This window comes from Hippocampus bargibanti, linkage group LG08, assembly GCF_051943395.1.
Source record: "Hippocampus bargibanti isolate YZ-2025 linkage group LG08, ASM5194339v1, whole genome shotgun sequence".
In the NCBI taxonomy this organism is placed as follows: domain Eukaryota; kingdom Metazoa; phylum Chordata; class Actinopteri; order Syngnathiformes; family Syngnathidae; genus Hippocampus; species Hippocampus bargibanti.
The window spans coordinates 23,641,518-23,663,626 of record NC_142741.1 but is presented as its reverse complement, the minus strand read 5'-3'; the positions used below and the strand labels follow the sequence as shown (position 1 = coordinate 23,663,626).

At 40.0% G+C, this 22,109-nt stretch overlaps 2 protein-coding genes across 5 annotated transcripts; one reads left to right on the top strand and one right to left on the bottom strand.

Moving 5' to 3' along the window:
- Nucleotides 1-57: 57 nt before the first annotated feature.
- LOC148894858 (cell surface glycoprotein CD200 receptor 1-A) lies at nucleotides 58-12,542 on the bottom strand. 3 transcript variants are annotated; one of them, XM_089002994.1, is made up of 6 exons: nucleotides 12,438-12,542; nucleotides 10,376-10,470; nucleotides 4,540-4,848; nucleotides 2,338-2,604; nucleotides 1,224-1,320; nucleotides 58-1,098 (listed from the first exon to the last, which is right to left on the bottom strand). In XM_089002994.1, the coding sequence occupies exons 2-6, from the start codon at nucleotides 10,407-10,409 to the stop codon at nucleotides 957-959; spliced, it is 849 nt and encodes a 282-aa protein (XP_088859120.1). In that variant the 5' UTR covers nucleotides 10,410-10,470; nucleotides 12,438-12,542; the 3' UTR covers nucleotides 58-956. The 3 variants fall into 3 exon arrangements, with proteins under 3 accessions (XP_088859120.1, XP_088859119.1, XP_088859118.1); XM_089002993.1 differs by lacking the exons at nucleotides 10,376-10,470; nucleotides 12,438-12,542 and adding an exon at nucleotides 6,939-7,721 and having other exon boundaries at nucleotides 58-969; nucleotides 1,056-1,098; XM_089002992.1 differs by lacking the exons at nucleotides 10,376-10,470; nucleotides 12,438-12,542 and adding an exon at nucleotides 6,939-7,721.
- cfap91 (cilia and flagella associated protein 91) lies at nucleotides 8,569-20,484 on the top strand. Of its 2 annotated transcripts, XM_089002984.1 has the most exons (17): nucleotides 8,569-8,925; nucleotides 9,017-9,087; nucleotides 10,329-10,474; nucleotides 10,550-10,633; nucleotides 12,197-12,250; nucleotides 12,328-12,503; nucleotides 12,606-12,783; nucleotides 14,620-14,777; nucleotides 14,858-15,034; nucleotides 15,991-16,127; nucleotides 16,200-16,289; nucleotides 16,366-16,437; nucleotides 16,540-16,686; nucleotides 18,016-18,237; nucleotides 18,305-18,453; nucleotides 19,158-19,249; nucleotides 19,485-20,484. In XM_089002984.1, exons 1-17 carry the CDS (start codon nucleotides 8,844-8,846, stop codon nucleotides 19,658-19,660), a joined length of 2,211 nt encoding a protein of 736 aa, XP_088859110.1. In that variant the 5' UTR covers nucleotides 8,569-8,843; the 3' UTR covers nucleotides 19,661-20,484. The 2 variants fall into 2 exon arrangements, with proteins under 2 accessions (XP_088859110.1, XP_088859109.1); XM_089002983.1 differs by having other exon boundaries at nucleotides 8,569-9,087.
- Nucleotides 20,485-22,109: the final 1,625 nt, after the last annotated feature.

Sequence of the window (22,109 nt, the reverse complement as noted above, 5' to 3'; positions counted from 1 at the left end):
AAATGCATTGTGTGTCGCTTTCTTGGTCAGGGCCGTTCCTTCCGTGACGTCACGTCAGGAATCATCATCAACTCCAAAACAAGACTTCCTGAATATTCAGCGCAAGTCTTAAAACGTAAAATATAGCTATATGTGGTGGAATCTTTGTAAAATAAGCTCAGTAGAAGTCATTTGAAGTGATTTTACAAATTATGGACACAACTTGTCCGGGGGTGTCGGTTGTCCTTTCACGTTTCAGTACAATTTACAAATTTAATGTTTAAATGAAAACAAGATCATTTACAGTAAAGTCTCGTTATATCGATATTCAAGGGAGTCCGAAAAAATATCGATATAACCGGGACTATCGATATATCCGACCCTGTTTGCATGTAATTTTCTCCGTGCGTGCATAGAAATAGTATCGATATAACCGGGACTTACGATATATCCGATATCGATATAACGAGACTTTACTGTATTACTATTGTTATGATTATTGTGTGATCTTTTATTTCGGAAAGTGTCATTTAAGTTTTCAGACTAAAAAAGTACCCAAAATGCATTGTGTGTCGCATTCTTGGTCAGGGCCGTTCCTTCCGTGACGTCACGTCAGGAATCATCATCAACTCCAAAACAAGACTTCCTGAATATTCAGCGCAAGTCTTAAAACGTAAAATATAGCTATATGTGGTGAAATCTTTGTAAAATAAGCTCAGTAGAAGTCATTTGAAGTGATTTTACAAATTATGGACACGAAATACGAGGAGGAAGACAAGGTTAATCGAAATGGATATATCCAGACCGGTATGTATGCAATATGTATTACTCTTCTAATGTTCTCAACTCATATTTAAGACATCAAATACAGCAAGTCATGCACAACAACGTATGTCAAGAGATGCCATCTATAACACATCATGTGTTATAGATGGAGTTGACACGTTCAACATAGCTGGCATAAGGCTCCGCTTCCTCTAGGTTCTCCATCTTAAAAAAAAAAAAAAAAAACTGGTGTCATTATGGAAACAAATGTATGCTCGAAAAAGGAAAACAAAACTTAAAAAAATACCTACGGTTTCAGATTGAGTTGGCGAGCGGTCGTTGAGCAGACAGCGGCTATGAAAGGGAAGACAACTGTTCAATATACAGTATACGGAACAATTTAGCCTTAAAGAAAGGGAAATTGAGGGAAAAATATCAAAATGAATAGAACTTGAATTAAATATCTTGTAGATGCTCACCCAAGCATGATTCGCTTCTTGTATACAAACATTGAGAAAGCAGTGAGGACGATGAAGACTGACACAACAAGAAGGCGCACCATAATATAGGAAAGACCTGAGAGGCAAAACAAAAGGACTGGTTAATATTTAAAGGACAACGGACGTCTCCGGACAAGTTGTGTCCATAATTTGTAAAATCAAATGACTTCTACTGAGCATATTTTACAAAGATTCCACCGCATATAGCTATATTTTACGTTTCAAGACTCGCGCAGAATATTCCGGAAGTCTTGTTTTTGAGTTGGTGACGAGTCCGTACGTGACGTCACTGAAGGAACGCCCCTGACCGAAAAAAGGACACATTGTAGCAGTCCATCCATCACATCAATGCATTTTGCTGTACTCTGAAAACTTCGTGTTGGACCAAAATGAGGCAGAAGAGGGTGACAAACCTCCATGTAAGGAATTAATCAGCCTGTGGAAACGGAGAATATGCTTTCTTATTACTCATCCAGTTATGAATATGATTCAAATAGTTCTGAAGAGGAAAGCATACATGTTTGCAATCGATTAAATAATTTATTCCGTGCCATTTTGAGGCAACATTGGGGGGAAATGTATCACCAAAAAAGAGGCAGAAAATGGCGACGAAGCTCCGTGTGACGAATTAATCAGCCCGTTTCCACAGGCTGATAAATTCCTTGTATGGAGCTTGGTCGCCCTCTTCTAGCTCTTTTCGGTGCAACACAACGTTGTCAGACCAAACAAGCACAGCAAAATGCATTGATGTGATGGAATGACTGCTACAATGTGTCCTTTTTTCGGTCAGGGGCGTTGCTTCAGTGACGTCACGTGAGGACTCGTCACCAACTCAAAAACAAGACTTCCTGAATATTCAGCGCGAGTCTTAAAACGTAAAATATAGCTATATGAGGTAGAATCTTTGTTAAATACGCCCAGTAGAAGTCATTTGAAGCAATTTTACAAATTATGGACACAACTTGTCCGGAGACGCCGGTTGTCCTTTAAATCAATGCATTAATTTAGATAGTAACTAACAAAATGATCCGCATTCTCTTTTGTTGCATTTTTGGGCCAAAAAAAAACTTGGAAGAATGTACAGTGCGCAAACCTTTTCCATACTGTGGTACCAACATCTTCTCTGCTTGCCAGAATGGATGCTTGATGACGCACGTTGCGTTCTTCACGCCCTCGGGTAGTTTCAGGCGGCTTTCTACAGAGAACAATCCCCCGCAAGTCCACCGCTCCTCCACGACAGACGCATTCCCGGCATGGTGCCAGATGATGACGGCGGCCGGGTTTCCTCGCTCGGCTGTGCAAACGGCCTCCATGCTGTTGTCACCCCTCGGCTCCAACCAGGACGAAATACGAGGAGGAACTGGAAAAGAATAATTGATAAATATCATAATTTTAAACAGGGTGGAGATGTGGGTGCATGTTGATATTTGTATTTCTGAAATCTTCTTTTCCTTTCGGCTCTTCCCTTCAAGGGTCACCACAGCCATCTTCAGAGGTTTGATTGGCATGTTTGTTTTGGCCAAGCTTTTACGCCAGATGCCCTTCCTGCACAACCCTCTGTATTTATCCGGGCTTGGGACCGGCACAAGAAGACACTTGCTCGTGTCCTCTTGTGGCTACAGAAGAAGCAAGTGTATGAACTTAATAAAGATGAAAATGCTCGATAAAAGGAAATGATAGCAAGGATAATAAATAAATACATAAATAAATAGTGTTATAACTGAAAAAAATACTTGTATGTAAGTTAATAAAAAAAACAAATGCTCAATAATAGGCAATGACAGCAAGGATAATAGAAATAAATAGTGTGTAAATAAAAATATATTGTATGTAAATAAATTACAAAATATATGTATTTAGGTAAATAAATACATAGAAAAATAGGTAGGTAGATAGGTAAGTAGGTAGGTAGTTGGATAGATAGATAGATAGATAGATAGATAGATAGATAGATAGATAGATAGATAGATAGATAGATAGATAGATAGATAGATAGATAGATAGATAGATAGATAGATAGATAGATAGATAGATAGATAGGTCGGTAGGTAGGGATGGATGGATAGGTAGGTATAGATAGATAGATAGATAGATAGATAGATAGATAGATAGATAGATAGATAGATAGATAGATAGATAGATAGATAAGGAGGTAGGTATAGATAGATAGATAGATAGATAGATAGATAAGGAGGTAGGTATAGATAGATAGATAGATAGATAGATAGATAGATAGATAAGGAGGTAGGTATAGATAGATAGATAGATAGATAGATAGATAGATAGATAGATAGATAGATAGATAGATAGATAAGGAGGTAGGTATAGATAGATAGATAGATAGATAGATAGATAGATAGATAGATAGATAGATAGATAGATAGATAGATAGATAGATAGATAGATAGATAGATAGAGAGGTAGGTATAGATAGATAGATAGATAGATAGATAGATAGATAGATAGATAGATAGATAGATAGATAGATAGATAGATAGATAGATAGATAGAGAGGTAGGTATAGATAGATAGATAGATAGATAGATAGATAGATAGATAGATAGATAGATAGATAGGTAGGTATAGATAGATAGATAGATAAGGAGGTAGGTATAGATAGATAGATAGATAGATAGATAGATAGATAGATAGATAGATAGATAGATAGATAGGGATGGATGGATAGGTAGGGATAGATAGATAGATAGATAGATAGATAGATAGATAGATAGATAGATAGATAGATAGATAGATAGATAGATAGATAGATAGGTAGGTATAGATAGATAGATAGATAGATAGATAGATAGATAGATAGATAGATAGATAGATAGATAGATAGATAGATAGATAGATAGATAGATATAGATAGATAGATAGATAGATAGATAGATAGATAGATAGATAGATAGATAGATAGATAGATAGATAGATAGATAGATAGATAGATAAGGAGGTAGGTATAGATAGATAGATAGATAGATAGATAGATAGATAGATAGATAGATAGATAGATAGATAGATAGATAGATAGATAAGGAGGTAGGTATAGATAGATAGATAGATAGATAGATAGATAGATAGATAGATAGATAGATAGATAGATAGATAGATAGATAGATAGATAGATAGATAGATAGATAGATAGATAGATAGATAGATAGATAGATAGATAGGGAGGTAGGTAGGTATAGATAGATAGATAGATAGATAGATAGATAGATAGATAGATAGATAGATAGATAGATAGATAGATAGATAGATAGATAGATAAAAAAAATACACTGGGTCGCACCTGTGACGGACACGTTGATGTTACAAGTGTGAGATCCTCCAGTGAAAGTCGATTCGCACGTGTACATGCCCACGTCGCGCTCGGAAAATTTGGGGATGTGTAGGTAGAAGTGAGACCCGGAAGCGTTGCGTAGGGACTTGCCATCAGCGCAGGTGTCTAATCCTTCGCCGGCGATCCAGTTGTCACCCACCTGACACTGTTTGCCTCCCACCAGGTCAACTTTCCAGATGACGTACATCAAGTTTCCCCTTAACACATCGCTGCAGTTCAACTTCACCTCGCTGCCCGCATTGAAACGCAAATGGACCGCTGCCAAAAGAAATCAAAGAAACATTCATTGTCATCAATGTAAAACATTTTGAATGTTGGATGTCATCAACTTGTGCATTTGTACAGTGAGACCGTAATTGGTTCCCAGACAGAGTGTGTAAGGCGAAAAGTGTGTATCTCAAAAATAAATTTCCCATAGGAAACCATTAAAATGGGAATAATGCGTTCCCGGGTTTCCATAAAATTTACTTTTCAACTAAATACGCCTTAAAACTACACAACATACCTTATTCTACGCATAATAAATGTGCTATTGTATTGTAATGAAAGAAATACACTGAATTGTATCATAAAGTCACTTTATTTACATTTGTGATGGTCATTGATGGCTTGATGGAATGGCGTTGGCAGTGGAAAGTCAAAGGGAATTGCTGTTTGGCAAGAGAGGCGCATTACATGAGGACTGTAATTAAAGAAACTGCGCTGTAAAATAGTTTTATTGACCTTTTTGATGGTCGTTGATGGCTTATGGAAGGAGAGTCACCTTCCATAAGGACTGTTGGTAACTTAACCTCTGGTGCTGTTCGGTCGTGTGCTTCCGCCGAAGATCACTCCGCCAGGCGGGGTGGGTGTGTATTATGAAAATGGTGCTTATTATAAGGTTTAATTTTCAGAAATTTGACGTTTGTAAGAGGAAAAGTTTGTAAGTTGAGGTGTTTGTAAGTTGAGGTCTCACTGTATTTGGAAAGAATGACTTCACTGGAAGTCCATGGAGGTTACTACTGGGTGATTCATAGACACAGGACGAGCACAAATCTGCTTCTTCTATGGAACATCTTGCATTGCCTTCACCTCTTTCACACCTCTTTCCGCTGACTCATAACCGCACTGCATCTACACCAGCGGTGGGCAAACTTTTTGACTCGCGGGCCACAATGGCTTCTAAAATTTGACAGAGGGGAGCATTTGGGGGGAGTGCTTGGGCCGGATATACTAAAGCAGTGGTTCCCAACCTTTTTTTGTGCCACGGACCGGTTTAATGTCAGACAATATTTTCACGGACCGGCGGATAAATACAATAAAATAAAATGATACGACAGGCATGGAAACAGTTTTTTGCTTTCTTTTAAAGATAATAATAAAGGTGAATCCATGGTGTATTTTTATACAACTTTATTAGCAGAGTCCTGGTAACATCACCGACAACAACATATGTAACATCGTCTTTGCCCCTTAAAGGACAACCGACATCACTTTTTTGTTTCCTAACTGACATCAGAAAAACGTTTTATAGCATCTAAAATACACAAAACAAGTTGTGTCCATAATTTGTAAAATCACTTCACATGACTACTACTGAGCGTATGTCACAAAGATTTGGAAAGATGTGCCTCTCTTTCCAAACAGCAATTCCCTTCGACCTTCGACCTCCAACGCCATTCCATCAAGCCATCAATGACCATCACAAATGTAAATAAAATGACTTTATGATACAATTCAGTGTATTTCTTTCATTACAATACAATAGCACATTTATTATACATAGAATGAGGTATGTTGTGTGTAGTTTTAAGGCTTATTTAGTTGAAAAGTATGTTTTATGGAAACCCGGGAACGGATTATTCCCATTTTAATGGTTTCCTATGGGATTTTTTTTTTGAGATACACACTTTTCGCCTTACACACTCTGTCTGGGAACCAATTAAGTTCGTAAGTTGAGGTCTCACTGTACATCTGAACATTTTTTCTCTCTCTCTACCATATATATGTAGTACTGTATTCTCTCCAGTTGTACATGTATAGATCTTTATAGAGCATATATTTTATTTCATTTTTATTTTTCAGTACAAACTAATACAAGCCTTAACATAGGTATATAAACCTTATAGGACAACCGATGCCTCCGGACAAGTTGTGTCCATAATTTGTAAAATGACTTCAAATGACTTCTACTGAGCGTATTTTACAAATATTCCACTGCATATAGCTAGCGATATTTTACGTTTTAAGACTAGCGCTGAATATTCCGGAAGTCTTGTTTTTGAGTTGGTGACGAGTCCTCACCCTACGTCACTGAAGGAACGCCCCTGACCGAAAAAAGGACACATTAGATTGCAGCTTTTACACACCTGAGTCCTGGGTCCATGCTTGGCACAGCAACGAGAGAATGACAGCAAAGACCGCAAATGGCTCCCTCATCTTCAGCGATGAACACGACTTTTAACCATCTTTTATTGACTGTGCCAGCTAATAGTTCACAAGTAATTATCAAAACGCCTTGGCGCGACGCTAGCAACCCGCAGTGTCGTGTACTAAACCCTCCCTTCCTTCTTCCTCCTCCACGTCATGTGATCATGTCAGGAAATTGACTGCAGCTCTTGACAGAAAACAGCACTTCATATCTTGACTCAGACTACTACGCAGTTTTTGGTGTACTGTGAATAATTGCTTCTAGCTCGCTTTTCCATCCATGTGAGCAATTTATCAGATTTTATTCAAAGTAGTACTCAACTAAATGATAAGATGAAAAATATGAAAAAAATGAAAACAGTCACAGGATAAGTAGTAATAGTAGTCGTCATAGTAGTAGTAAGTAATAGTAGTGGTAGTAGTAGTAGTAGTAGTGGTAGTAGTGGTAGTACTAGGGGTAGTAGTAGTAGCAATTGTGGTAATAGTAGTAGTAGCGGTGGTAGTAGCAGTAGGAATAGTAGAAGCAGTAGTAGTAGTAGTAGTAGTAGTAGTAGTAGTAGTAATAGTAGCATCCAACCTCCTGTGAGGAATTAATCAGCCCGTTTCCACAGGCTGATAAATTCCTTGTATGGAGCTTGGTCGCCCTCTTCTGGCTCTTTTTGGTGCAACACAACGTTTTCAGACCAAACAGCAAAGTGCATTGACGTGATGGAAGGACTGCTACAACGTGCCCTTTTTTTCGATCAGGTGCATTCCTTCAGTGACGTAGGGTGAGGACTCGTCATCAACTAAAAAACAAGACTTCTGGAATATTCAGCGCGAGTCTTAAAACGTAAAATATAGCTTTATGCAGTGGAATCTTTGTAAAATACGCTCAGTAGAAGTCATTTGAAGCCATTTTACAAATTATGGGCACAACTTGCTTTGTTTTGAGACAAAGCGCCACGGCAAAAACGTAGAAGTCTGGAAAACATATAGATCATACAATAGCATACAATAGAGAACACTGTAGTAATTAAGCAACTCTTGTAATTTCATCATTTATTAAGAATATGTACAGAATGATATAACGGAACACATGTACAATATAACATGTTGAACTACATAAATAAACACGTTTGGAAAAAAAATGCTGTACGATTATTTTGTATTTTGTAAGGGGAAATACGACAGTTTGTAAGGGCATGGAGCTGTGGAGGTTGACAGGTATGTTATTGTATTAATAAAATTACTATTCATTCGTTTATTATTCAGTGGAGTTTTGTCTTTTCAAATTTCTTTTAGGTTTTAATAATTTTAAATGTAATCTACGAAACGTTTCTTGATTAGATCGCATTTTTCGAAGTGCATCATGGGAGTTGTAGTTGGCAATACCCTCTTTGACGTTCTTTGTAAATAACAGCTTTCTTTTCGAGTAAAACGCACATCTCTCTTCAGAAATGAAAGTCAGACGACATGCTTCATCTCAATTTAATAAATATTTTTTTTTTAATTGCCGTTGCATGGTGCCAGTTTAAACTCGACCTATTTTCAGTTTACAGTATCCATGGTTACAACGATGATGCACGAACTTGCTAGCTAGCTCAGGATACACTGTGCACGACAAAAAAATGTTCCCATACGGAAAAAAATAAATATGTGTTTGATAATAGCTTTACATAATGTGATCAGACATTGAAATATTTACAGGTGATACATACATTTTCCAAACAGTGACGTCATAGAGGACGTAATCCATTGTGTGAGTGTGTACACCGAAAAGCCTACTTCACACTGACATTTCAATCGAGGTATTCGGGACAAAGGCCACTTGCGAGTTTTTGGAGATAAAATTAATATTTAAAATGGCAACTGTCACTCATACCATTCCCAAGCCGGTTGAGGCAAGAGTTGTGAAACGGGAGCGTCTATATGATTACTTGTATGGTAAGTCATGGACGATTATGTAGCTCGCGAGCTCGTTTGGGAGACATAGCTTCCTTAATGGTAATAAATGTTACTTTTTTTTGTCCCGCAGAGCCGGTATACTTTGTTTCTTCGGAAGTCGACCATGTCAAGACCAGTTTTAAAAGTTTTAAGACGCGGATTGTGAGTAACAAACACACTTTCCTCATTCTCATTTTAAACAATACAATTATTTAAAAAAAGGTCACTATTTATTATATATATTACATGTATTCATTTTATACATTGCTCAGTATATGCGTATTTATAGACCACTTAAAAACAGCAACAAATAGGTGGGTAATAATAATAATACATTTCATTTATAAGCGCCTTTCAAATCTCTCAAGGTCACTTTACAGTCACATGATAAGTAGTAATAGTAGTAGTAAGTAATCGTAATAGTAGTAATAGTAGTAGTAGTGTTGGTAGTAGTGGTAGTAGTGGTGGTGGTGGTAGTAGTAGCTGTAGTAGTAGTTGTGGTAGTACTAGGGGTAGTAGAAGTGGCAGTAGTAGTAGTTGTGGTAATAGTAGTAGTAGCGGTGGTAGTAGCAGTAGGAATAGTAGAAGCAGTAGAAGCAGTAGTAGTGGCGGAAAGTAGTAATAGTAGTCATATTAGCACATTTGACAATAAAGCTGACTTTGACTTAGTGGTGGTAGTATTAGTAGTAGTAGTCGTAGTGGTGGTGGTGGTGGTAGTAGTAGTAGTAGGGTAGAAGTAGTAGTGGTGGTAGTAGTAGTAGTAAGAGTAGTAGCAGTAGTAATAATAATAATAATAAATTACATTACATTACATTTTAAGCTCCGTTCAAAGCTCTCAAGGACACTTTACAGTCACAGACAAGCTTAGGTACTATAATAAATAAAATACAATCACAAATAGAATGCAATAAATAAAATACCTAATAATTTAAATTAAAAAAAGATTGGCTGGCAACCGGTTCAGGGTGTCCTCCGCGTACTACCAGATGACAGCTGCGATCTGCTCCATCCACCCCCGCAGCCCCAGTGAGGATTAAGCGGAATGAAAAACAAATGAATGAATGAATTCATTAAAATAAAATAGCTTATAATGTGGTAATGATTATTACTATTTCACATTATTATTATGTCAAATGCTCACAACGTAAAGTGGAAATTCTGCATTATTTGGTGCTGACTATTTATTTTTCACCTCATGTAATTTTGGGAATACTTTCTCAATATTTGTAGGAATAATATATACTTATTTGATTTGTATTAGTCTTAAGCCCTAATTATTTTATTGATGACACATTATAATGCAGATGTACAGTTATCGTTCAATCTCCTTATGAACGTCCTTATGAGCCCTGACTTGGGAGAACCATCATAAATGAAACAATTTGTTGTACGTTCACGCACAGAGAAAATTGCCCGAGTTTGAAACCATGTTCAACAATGAAAGGGTCACCTTTCGTCTGGACCGCCACGATCCATTGCCACATTCTGTGGACCGTCGATGGCGTGGCAACGCGGAACAACGGCAGCAGGCACTGCAGCAACTGGCTGGGTAACACAAACACATAGATACACACATTATTGTATTTTACCGTTAAAAGTTGTCACTCATTTTCTTCACTGACAGATTTATTCCGAATATTCAGCCGATGATGAAGAAAAGAGAAACATATGAGCCAAGTGGAGCTGATAACTGGAAATATTGTAAAAGGTTTGACATTTGCTTTCACAGAAACTGCAAATGTAACATACAGTGAGACCTCAACTTACGAACTTAATTGGTTCCCAGACAGAGTGTGTAAGGCGAAAAGTGTGTATCTCAAAAACATTTTCCCATAGGAAACCATTAAAATGGGAATAATCCATTCCCGGGTTTCCATAAAATATACTTTTCCACTAAATAAGCCTTAAAAGTACACACAACATACCTTATTCTATGTATAATACATGTGCTATTGTATTGTAATGAAAGAAATACACTGCATTGTATCATAAAGTCACTTTATTTACATTTGTGATGGTCATTTATGGCTTGATGGAATGGCGTTGGAGGTCGAAGGTCAAAGGGAATTGCTGTTTGGAAAGAGAGGCGCATTACATGAGGACTGTAATTAAAGAAATAAACTGTGCTGTAAAATAAAGTTTTATTTAGCTTTTTGATGGTCGTTGATGGCTTATGGAAGGAGAGTCACCTTCAACAAGGACTGTTGGTGCTGTTCGGTTGTGTGCTTCCGCCAAAGATCACTCCGCCAGCTGTGGTGGGTGTGTATTATGAAAACAGTGCTTATTATAAGTTTTAATTTTCAGAAATTTGAAGTTTGTAAGACGAAAAGTTTGTAAGTTAAGGTGTTTGTAAGTTGAGGTCTCACTGTACACTCATTGACCATTTCATCAAGAACATTTTCAAAACCGAATGAGTTCCATGACAGGAGGGATATCAGAAAGTCTGCTTTCACAAAGATAATGATGTGCAATTAAAAAATATCGACAACATTGAGGTATGAATTACACAATATTCTGTTAATTATTGTGATTTTGCACAGTTGCACACATGCAGGCCTTTAACTTTGAATTATGATGGGAAAATGAAGCTTCAAGATGTTTCACGAATTAGTCTGTGGAAGCTCTCAGTCGTACAGGAGTGGTCCATCGATGAAAAGGTTTCTTCAGCCGTCATCTGTACTTTAAAGGTGTCGGACGTTTCGCTTCTTATCCAAGAAGCTTCGTCAGCAAACTAAAGTCTTACTGGTAGTTTCGGCCCTATATATATCCCTACCGTCCAGACATGGCGGTGCTGGACTCTGCGATGATAGGTCCATGCTGTTAGGTTGGGGGGAGCAGAGGACTACTCCCTGCGGCTTCATTGATAGCTTCTATTGACTGACAACTGGCCTGATTGCCCAATTTACCCTGGTATCACCTCATCAGCATAACTAAGCCTATGTTGCCTAAGCAGTCTATTGTACGAACGATCCAAATTGAACCTCACCCCACCATGACGGTTAAGGGACGGATTTTGCTGACCAGACGTGGCGGTGACAATAGAAGTAATCAGTGGAGCCGCAGGAAGTAGTCCTCTGCTCCCCCCAACTTGAGAGCAGGGACCAATCATAGCAGAGTCCGGCACCGCCACGTCTGGATAGTAGGGATATCTATATATAGGGCCGATACATACGTATTCTAAGCATGGTAAATGTGCAATGCACATTTGAAGCGGACCATGATGAAACCTGATCACGTGTCTCTCTATGGGACCCCATTGTGCTTCTTCCAGGCCTCTTCCACATGTGCAACAGATTCCCTTGGATATGAATCGCAATAATTATCAGTAAGTTTAACCCGTACACTGTTACTTTTATTGATTTGATCTTTTCTGAGAAGTTTCCTCTTTTCAACTCTCATCAGAGAGGAGTTTGAAGCCACTGGCAAACACGCTAGGGGCGTTCCCACCCATTTCACCGTGGCAGTGCAAACAGACTACAGGGAGAGCGAAGCACAGACGGACCCATACACACCAGAGTATTTACTACACGCTGGTACCTCCCCATCAGAGCTGCTGGCGGTGGCTTCTTTCACCTGGGGTATATGCACACTAAACCGCGGGCACCTTCCCATCCCTGCATTAGAGATATTCCGTTTAGGTATCAGACTGTATTGATTAATAAGGCACTCTTTCCCATCAGAGCGAGGTCTGCCTGCGAGTATTGAAGAAGTGGAAATGATCGAGAGGGCGCGCGCGAGACGGGTCTGGGAGGCCAAACTTCCTACACTCAACGACCCAAATCTTCTGCGCAAAAGGAGGCGGATGATGGAGGAAATGGAAGCAAAAGAGTGGGCCTTCCGAGAAGGAAAAATACAGAAGTAAAGACCTTTTATTGCCTGTGTTCTTTTTCATTGCCTTCTTTTTAATTTTTAAAGGACAACCGATGTCTCCGGACAAGTTGTGTCCATAATTTGTAAAATGGCTTCAAATGACTTCTACTGAGCGCATTTTACAAAGATTCCACCGCATACAGCTAGATTTTCCGTTTTAAGACTCGCGCTGAATATTCAGGAAGTCTTGTTTTTGAGTTGGTGACAAGTCTGTATGTGACGTCACTGAAGGAACGCCCCTGACCGAAAAAAAAAGACACATTGTAGCAGTCCTTCCATCACGTCAATGTATTTTGCTGTACTTGTTTGGTCTGAAAACCTCGTGTTGCCAGGAGAGGGCGACCAAGCTCCATATAAGGAATTTATCAGCCTGTGGAAACGGGCTGATTAATTCCTCACACGGAGCTTGGTTGCCATTTTCTGCCTCTTTTTTGGTGATCCATTTCTCCCCAATGTTGCCTCAAAATGGCACGGAATAAATTCTTTAATCGATTGCAAACATGTATGCTTTCCTCTTCAGAACTACTTGAATCATATTCATAACTGGATGTGTAACAAGAAAGCATGTTCTCCGAATCTGAAGCCATTGTTTTGATTCACAAGCAAGGCAAGACGTCTTGGCGTGAGGTCACGAACTGGGGGCGGGACTTTCTGAAAATGCCCAATTCGCAGCTCAATTTTTTGCAGATTTTGGACACTTGAAGTCATTTTTATTGGTGTTTTGCATTTGAATAAAAATTTACTGCGTGTTTTGGGCATTTTAGATGCTCTAAAACGTTTTTCTGATGTCAGTTAGGAAACAAAAAAGTGACGTTGGTTGTCCTTTAAGGCAATTTCTTGTATATTTTTTTTATACCATATTTTCCGGTGTATCAGGCGCACTGGAGTATAAGGCGCACCTTCAATGAATGAAAAAAGTTTTTCAAATATAATATATAAATATACAAACGTTTTACAAATATAAGGCACACCACATTATAAGGCCGACACCATTTTTTTGTTTCCTAACTGACACCAGAAAAACGTTTTATAGCATGTAAAATACCCAAAACACGGATATTTTTAGTCAAATGCAAAACACCAATAAAAATGAGTTAAAGTGTCCAAAAACTACTTCAAATTGAAGCCGGAAATGGCCAGTTTCAGAAGGTCCCGCCCCCTTGTTCGTAGTGTCCCAGAAAATGCAAAAGATGGCAGCAAAGCTCTGTTGAAAACGGGCTGATTTGTCTGCTGGGAATTTGTGTCAACACGAAGTTTTCAGACCAAACAAAGTACCCAAAATGCATTGTGTGTCACTTTCTCGGTCAGGGGCGTTCCTTCCGTGACGTAACGTACGGACTCGTCACCAACTCAAAAACAAGACTTCCTGAATATTCAGTGCGAGTCTTAAAACGTAAAATATAACTATATGCGGTGGAATCTTTGTAAAATACGCTCAGTAGAAGTCATTTAAAGTGATTTTACAAATTATGGACACAACTTGTCCGGAGGCGTCGGTTGTCCTTTAAGGTTTATATACGTATCTCAAGGCTTGTATAAGTAACCTGTATTAGTTTGTACTGAAAAATAAATATTAAATAAAATATATGCTCTATAAAGATCTATACATGTACAACTGGCGAGAATACAGTACTGCATATGGTAGAGAGAGAGAAAAAAAATGTTCAGATGTACCATTGTTCGTAACTAAAATGTTCATAAGTAGGGGAGCGTCTCTACAGTACCTTGTAATTGCCCCAAAAACCTCTTCCCATTTTTGGAGGTGATTTGCTTTTAATCAACGTGCCATGATCCATCTCAGACTCAGCACATTGTGGTCTGCAGGTTGCAGGACGCCCGTCTGGCCGTGTTGGAGGAGATGCTGCAGCAGAAAGACGAGGCCCAGGTGGCCTCGACCAAAGACCGACTCAACCACATCTACTCCAAGCTACTCAAGGAAAAGGAGAACAAGCTCCACAAGGTGGACAAAGAGCACATGAGATGTGAGACAAGAGCATTGCGGCAGTCAAACGAGATCCGTTCAAACGTGTCATTGGTTGTGAATCAAAAATTGTGTATGCAGCGATGAGGAAGCTGGAGGCCAAGCAGAAAAACATGGAGGAGAATATCAAGCAGTTGGGCACTTGTAAGGATTACACCGTGTACTCCTCTTTGGTGTGCGCCTCGCGAGCTTGCGGCGACACCTTCTCCGTCAAGAAAACAGCAGGTCACGAATTCCAACGCGTGGAAACATACGACGGTGTGTATCAAAATTGTTTGTGTCGAACTTCTGACTAATGTGCTTGTAAGCAATGTTCCCTCGAAACTGCGCGCATGCGCAATCTCGCACTGCTTGCACATACTCAGCGCACAAGATTATCTACGCAGCGCGCATAACTCAATGAGTGACAGGTGTCCAGCCAATAATGGCGTACAGATCACGTACGTGCGTGATTGTATTTTATTGATCATAGTATCTATGCTTGTCTGTGAATGTAAGGTGTCCTTGAGAGCTTTGAAAGGCGCTTAAAGGACAACCGACGTCTCCGGACAAGTTGTGTCCATAATTTGTTAGCATGTTTGTTAGCATATTTTACAAAGATTGCACCGCATATAGCTATATTTTACGTTTTAAGACTAGCGCTGAATATTCAGGAAGTCTTGTTTTTGAGTTGGTGACGAGTCCGTACGTAACGTCACTGAAGGAACGCCCCTGACCGAAAAAAAAGGACACATTGTAGCAGTCCTTCCATCACGTCAAATGTATTTTGCTGTGCTTGTTTGGTCTGAAAATGTTGTGTTGCACCAAAAAGAGGCAGAAGAGTGCGACCAAGCTCCATATAAGGAATTTATCAACCTGTGGAAACGGGCTGATTAATTCCTTACACGGCTTTGTCGCCATTTTCTGCCTTTTTTGGGTGCAACATTTGCCACCCCTGATGTGCCCCATTGTTTTGATTCTCGAGCAATGAAAGACGTCTTGGCGTGACGTCACGAACAAGGGGGCGGGACCTTCTGAAACTCACCATCCCGACGTCATTTTGAAGTAGTTTAACTCATTTTTATTGGCGTTTTGCATTTGACTAAAAATATACTGCATATTTTGGGTATTTTAGATGCTATAAAACGTTTTTCTGATGTCAGTTAGGAAACAAAAAAGTGATGTTGGTTGTCCTTTAAAATGTAATGTATTATTATTATTATCATTATCACTAGGCTTGCTGAACCGAATGCAAAGACCCTTCGAAGCACATCTCAGGCAGCAGAAGAAACTGCCCAAACCCAAATTTAGCAAAAACAAAGTCATCAAGACGCCCGAGATCAGAAGACACAATCTCATGGAAAAATACAAGGTGACTAAAAAAAAAGCACATTCTTTATCAGCCTCCACATCTCCCTAATCGTCAATCCAATCGTTTGTGTAGAACCTGAAAGAAGAGATGGCCAAATATCTCATCAAGAAAGAAAAACCCGCTCCTCGTCCTGTCACTCCGACTGTGGAGGCGCCGCCTGAGGCCAGTTCGCTTCTCTTGACACGTGAAAAAGTCACCATCTTATGTCTAAAATGTAAAGTGTCATGTTACTTTCTAGGGGGAAGAAGAGAAGGAGCTGGCAGTTATCCATTTGCAGAAACTGCTGAGGGGAAGGAGCATCCAAACGGAGGTTTTTCCTTGCATGTCACAATACTGAATGGGGGTGGGGGGGCTTCATCCACATGCTTCGCTCTTTATGTGCACGTGTGTTTTGCGCATGCAACCAATGCAGATCTTCACGAGCAAAGAGAACCACTTGGATCTCATCAAGGAGCTTAGGACGGCACACGCCTTGCGAGCAGAAGAACAGCAGATGCAGAAGGCCGACAAAGAGATGGTCATGGCTCTCAAAGAGGAGAGAGAAAAGCTGCAAATCAAGGTACGGTATTTTCTGGTGGATGAGGCGCACCCGCAAGCCTTGATTTTCTTCAAAATACAGTGGGACCTTGGCTTACGAACCTAATTGGTTCCCAGACAGAGTGTGTAAGGCGAAAAGTGTGTATCCCAAAAAATAATTTCCCATAGGAAACCATTAAAATGAGAATAATCCGTTCCCAGGTCCCCATAAAAAATATTTTTTACTTTTCTAAGCCTTAAAACGACACAAAATATACCTTATTTTATGTATGATAAATATGCTATGGTATTATGATTAAAGAAATAAACTGTACTGTACAATAAAGTAATTTTATTTACCTTTGTGATGGTCGTTAATGGCTTGATGGAATGGAGTGTCCGGTTTCCTCAGCATTAAACACTTGATGAGGGACGTAGCTTTCTTCTTCCACCATCTTGACGAATGACCCCTTGGAGGTGCTTTCTCTGCGATAATTTTATCTAGTGCTTCATCAATTGTGATGTTTAGCTGAGTTAATAGCTTTTTGCATCAAGTGTACAATGTACTTTTGCTTTGTTGAACAAAGCAAAAGCTACAAGCAAACCGCTACAAGCCACGTAAACTCCTCTTTCTAAGCGCCTTTCAAAACTCTCAAGTACACTTTACAGTCATGGTATAATGTACGTTTATGTTTTGTAGCGTCATAAATTTTGTTAGCTTTATTTGAAGCTTTCTTCTGGGGCTGAGGTCCTGTCAATCTACTGTGGAAAATGATATGGCATATGCAAATGCATGATGTACTCTCGGCCCGGCAGCCAATCAGAATCCTGCTTCGTGCTTCGGACTTTCCCGAGCGTTATGGCGTCATGCATTTGAATATCATGTTTCATATTTGGGACACTATATTGGAGTCCTGACAGCTCAAATTGATCCGGAAGGACTTCTTTAATCGATTGCAAACATTTATGCTTTCCTCTTCAGAACTATTTGAATCATATTCATAACTGGATGAGTAACAAGAAAGCCAATTTCCCCATTGTGGTACGAATAAAGGTTTTCTGATTCATCTTCTCCGAATCTGAAGCCATTGTTTTGATTCCAGAGCAAGGCAGTACGTCCTGGCGTGACGTCACGAACAAGGGGGCGGGACCTTCTAAAACTTGCCATTTCGGGGGTCATTTTGAAGTAGTTTTGGGACACTTTAACTCATTTTTATTGGTATTTTGACTAAAAATATCAGCCTGTGTGTTTTGGTTTTTTTACATGCTATAAAACGTTTTTGTGATGTCAGTTAGGAAACAAAAAAAATGGTGTCGCTCGTCCTTTAAGGCTCAAGCACTTACCCACAGTCTGTCTCTTCTGTCTTGGCAGAAGTCCCGCGAAGATGCTCTTCACGCCGCCGCCGTGGGTGCCGAACTGGAATACGTTTTTGATACCCTCTCCAAGGAGCTGATCCGTCTGCAGGAGGAGCGCCGCATCCACGCCTTCACGCTGCTTGCAGAGCGCGAACGTCTGAGGCGGGAGGCCGAGGAGAGCGGCAGGAGGCAGGCGGAGGAACGGCGTCGCAGGGAGGACGACCAGATCTTCCGAGAAGTACGTGGACTTGAGAAAGTCTTTACAAAGACGGATCGTGTCACAAGTTTGTGTATGTGTGTGTTAGGTGGTTAAAGTCCACCAAGAGACGGTGGACTTGTACTTTGAAGACATCATCCTGGACACCATGGAAATCACGGCAGACCAGCAGGCCCGAGAGGAGATCCGCAGGGTGGCCAAGGAGGTCAACGACATCGCCTACGCCATCGAGGAGAGGTGACGGACACTCGCCAACACGTCTAGAATGATGTCCGTTTTTGTGATGTGTCATTCGCGAACGAGCCGGTTCTTCGAGACGGATCTCTGAAGTGAACGAAGAGAAGGAGCCGGAAATGGGAGGCAATTTTTTGTCCTCTATTCCCCGCCCCCGGTCTTCGGTTAAAGCCGCGCGTGATTGGTCGATATACATTGTAGAGGAGGGAGGGGAGAATTATAGACACATGGAGCAGTGAGGAGAAGGGGGGGAGGTTAGGGTAGACAGCTGGACAAATATTATTACAATATGCTGTTATTATTATGATTCAATTATGATATTTTTTACTCATTGGTATAATAGCATGATTAATATGAAAAGCAAATTAATGACAGCTGATCATCAGACCAGAGTAACCACAGGGAAAGTGAACGTTTGCGGATGATCTCACATGTGCACATATAAATCAAGCCATAAAAGTACAAATATTTGATATAGTGTATTGTTTGAGTAATGAGTCATTCTTTTTCAGATAATTTTACATGATTTTTTTGGGGAGTTCATTCATTTAAGCAACAAAAACTGGGGAGCCATTTGGGAGCCAAACGAACCGGATCTTTTCAGTGAGCCGAGCCAAAAGAACTGGCTCTCTGAAAAGAGCCGGAATTCCCATCACGAGTCCGTTTGCAAAAAGCAACCCAATTGATTTTTTTTGTTGTGCTAACAGCCGCAACAACCTTCAGTCGGAGGAGATCGTGTCGGAGTTGGTCTACGGTTTTCTCATTCCTGAGGTGGAGAAGATCAAAGTCAGGGAGAGAGGTTTGTTGTCATCATGGAGGACACAACTCAAGTTCAGAATGGAGATGTAAATTATAATTTAAAAAAAAAAACACTTATTTCTGTACTTTCTAAGTCAGTTTTTATGTGACCAAATGTACTGTTCTAGTTTATTCATGGGTGAATTTGGGTTTAGCTGTAAAACCATAATCCCAAATTGATACTCTCCGTTTGTTAAATGAACGACATACTAGTTTTGTTTTCCCTGCTTTCCTAGTACACGAAAGGCAACGCAGACACTTGCTGGCGGTGCGCAGCATCGTGGAGGGTAACGCCAAGCCGCAAATCGTGGCCAGCACAATGGGGACCCCGCAAGTGACCCGCCCCTCCGATGTGGCCGCCCAACAGTTTCTGGAGGACATGCTGGTCCAGGGTCACAGTGGGGCCAAATAATCACTGTGGCCTAAAAACCAAATCACACATCATACAGTCAACATTTTTCCAAGATGAATGATCTGAATGTGATCCACTGCCCTAAGATTTTAAAGGACAACCGACACCATTTTTTTGTTTCCTAACTGACATCAGAAAAACGTTTTATTGCATTTAAAATACCCAAGACAAGCATGCTGATATTTTTAGTCAACTGCAAAACACCAATAAATATCAGTTAAAGTGCCCTAAAACTACTCCAAAATGACCTCGGAGATGCTGTTAAAATCTTTATATGGAGCTTGGTCGCCCTCTTCTGGCTCTTTCTGGTGCAACATGACGTTTTCAGACCAAACAAGCACAGCAAAATGCATTGACATGATGGAAGTACTGCTACAATGCGTCTTTTTTTACGGTAAAGGGCGGTCCTTTAGTGACGTCACGTACGGACTCGTCACCAACTCAAAAACAAGACTTACGGAATATTCAGCGCGAGTCTTAAAACGTAAAATATAGCTATATGCGGTGGAATCTTTGTAAAATACGCTCAGTAGAAGTCATTTGAAGACATTTTACAAATTATGGACACAACTTGTCCGGAGACGTCGGTTGTCCTTTAAGTCTATGGTAACCAAATCTACAAATTGTACCGTGAAAGGCAAATGATAGACTGACTCACCAGGTTATTGATGCTACTGTTTTCCAAGGCTGTCTTTCCACTAGCACTTGCATTCACTTTTCACCTGAAAAAAAACTCCAGTGCCTTCAAAAAGATTCCCAATGGGACAAATGTTTGACATAAAACAAAAAGACACAAAATAAAGACAAAAGACAAATTGTGTTAATTTCCAGGCTATCCTACTCTTTATTTAATGCAAATTACAGTACCAGGGAGCTATTCCTCAGAGCACGCGGAAGGAATATTTACAGAGGCGCACATTTAGCATATCTTCACAGAACCAAAAGAAAAACAAATAAAAATGTTCAGTCACAGAGTCATTCAAGTAGTAGTACTGTTATATGGGATTTTTCTTTTTTAATAGTCTTCAACAATTCTCTTTTCTTAGCACATTGTGCTACGCTACCATGAAACGCGAGCATCTGCGCTTTACTTTTATTTGTATTTTTTGGCACCCTTTGTGGTGTTTTTTTCTCTTTTTGAAGAATGTGTTTTGGAGAGGGAAAGTGGTAGGATGCAAAATTACAGCAAGCGGGAAGCGGAGGGAGATGTCACATGACTCGAACCCTTGGGTGCTACTGAATACTGGACGTGGCGTCCCAACGATGTCAGACATATGGTAAAAGCAAAACAACTCCACATTACTACCTCCAATAACCACAATTAAAGGACAACCGACGTCTCCGGACAAGTTGCGTCCATAATTTGTAAAATGGCTTCAAATGACTTCTGAGCGTATTTTACAAAGATTCCACCGCATATAGCTATATTTTACGTTTGAATATTCCGGAAGTCTTGTTTTTGAGTTGGTGACGATTCCAGACGTGACGTCACTGAAGGAACGCCCCTGACCGAAAAAAGGGCACATTGTAGCAGTCCTTCCATCACGTCAATACATTTTGCTGTGCTTGTTTGGTCGGAAAACGTCATGTTGCACCAAAAAGAGCCAGAAGAGGGCGACCAAGCTCCATATAAGGAATGTATCAGCCTGTGGAAACGGGCTGATGAATTCCTCACAGGAGCTCGGTCGCCATTGTCTGCCTCTTTTTGGGTGATACATTTCCCCCCAATGTTGCCTCAAATGGCACGGAATAAATTCTTTAATCGATTGCAAACATGTATGCTTTCCTCTTCAGAACTATTTGAATCATATTCATAACTGGATGAGTAACAAGAAGGCATATTCTCCGAATCTGAAGCCATTGTTTTCATTCTCGAGCAAGGCAAGACATCTTGAGGTGACAGCACGAACAAGGGGGCGGGATGAATTTGATTCAAATAGTTCTGAAGAGGAAAGCATACATGTTTGCAATCGATTAAAGAAGTCCTTCCGTCTCATTTTGAGGCGTCTGGACTCCAATGTAGCGTCAGAAAATGCACAAGATGGCGCCCAAGCTCCGTTGGAAATGGGCTGATTTGTCTGCTGGGAATTTGTGTCAACTAGTATCAAATAGTAGTCTTGGTGCAACACACAACGATTCACCATCACGTTATTCATGTATTTTCCTTCTAATTTCGCCATCAACACATCAACACGAAGTTTTCAGACCAAAGAAAGTACCCAAAATGCATTGACGTGATGATGGAAGGACTGCTACAATGTGTCCTTTTTTCGGTCAGGGGCGTTCAGTGACGTAACGTGAGGACTCGTCACCAACTCAAAAATAAGACTTCCGGAATATTCAGTTCGTCTTAAAACGTCAAATATAGCTACATGCGGTGGAATCTTTGTAAAATACGCTCAGTAGAAGTCATTTGAAGTGATTTTACAAATTATGGACACAACTTGTC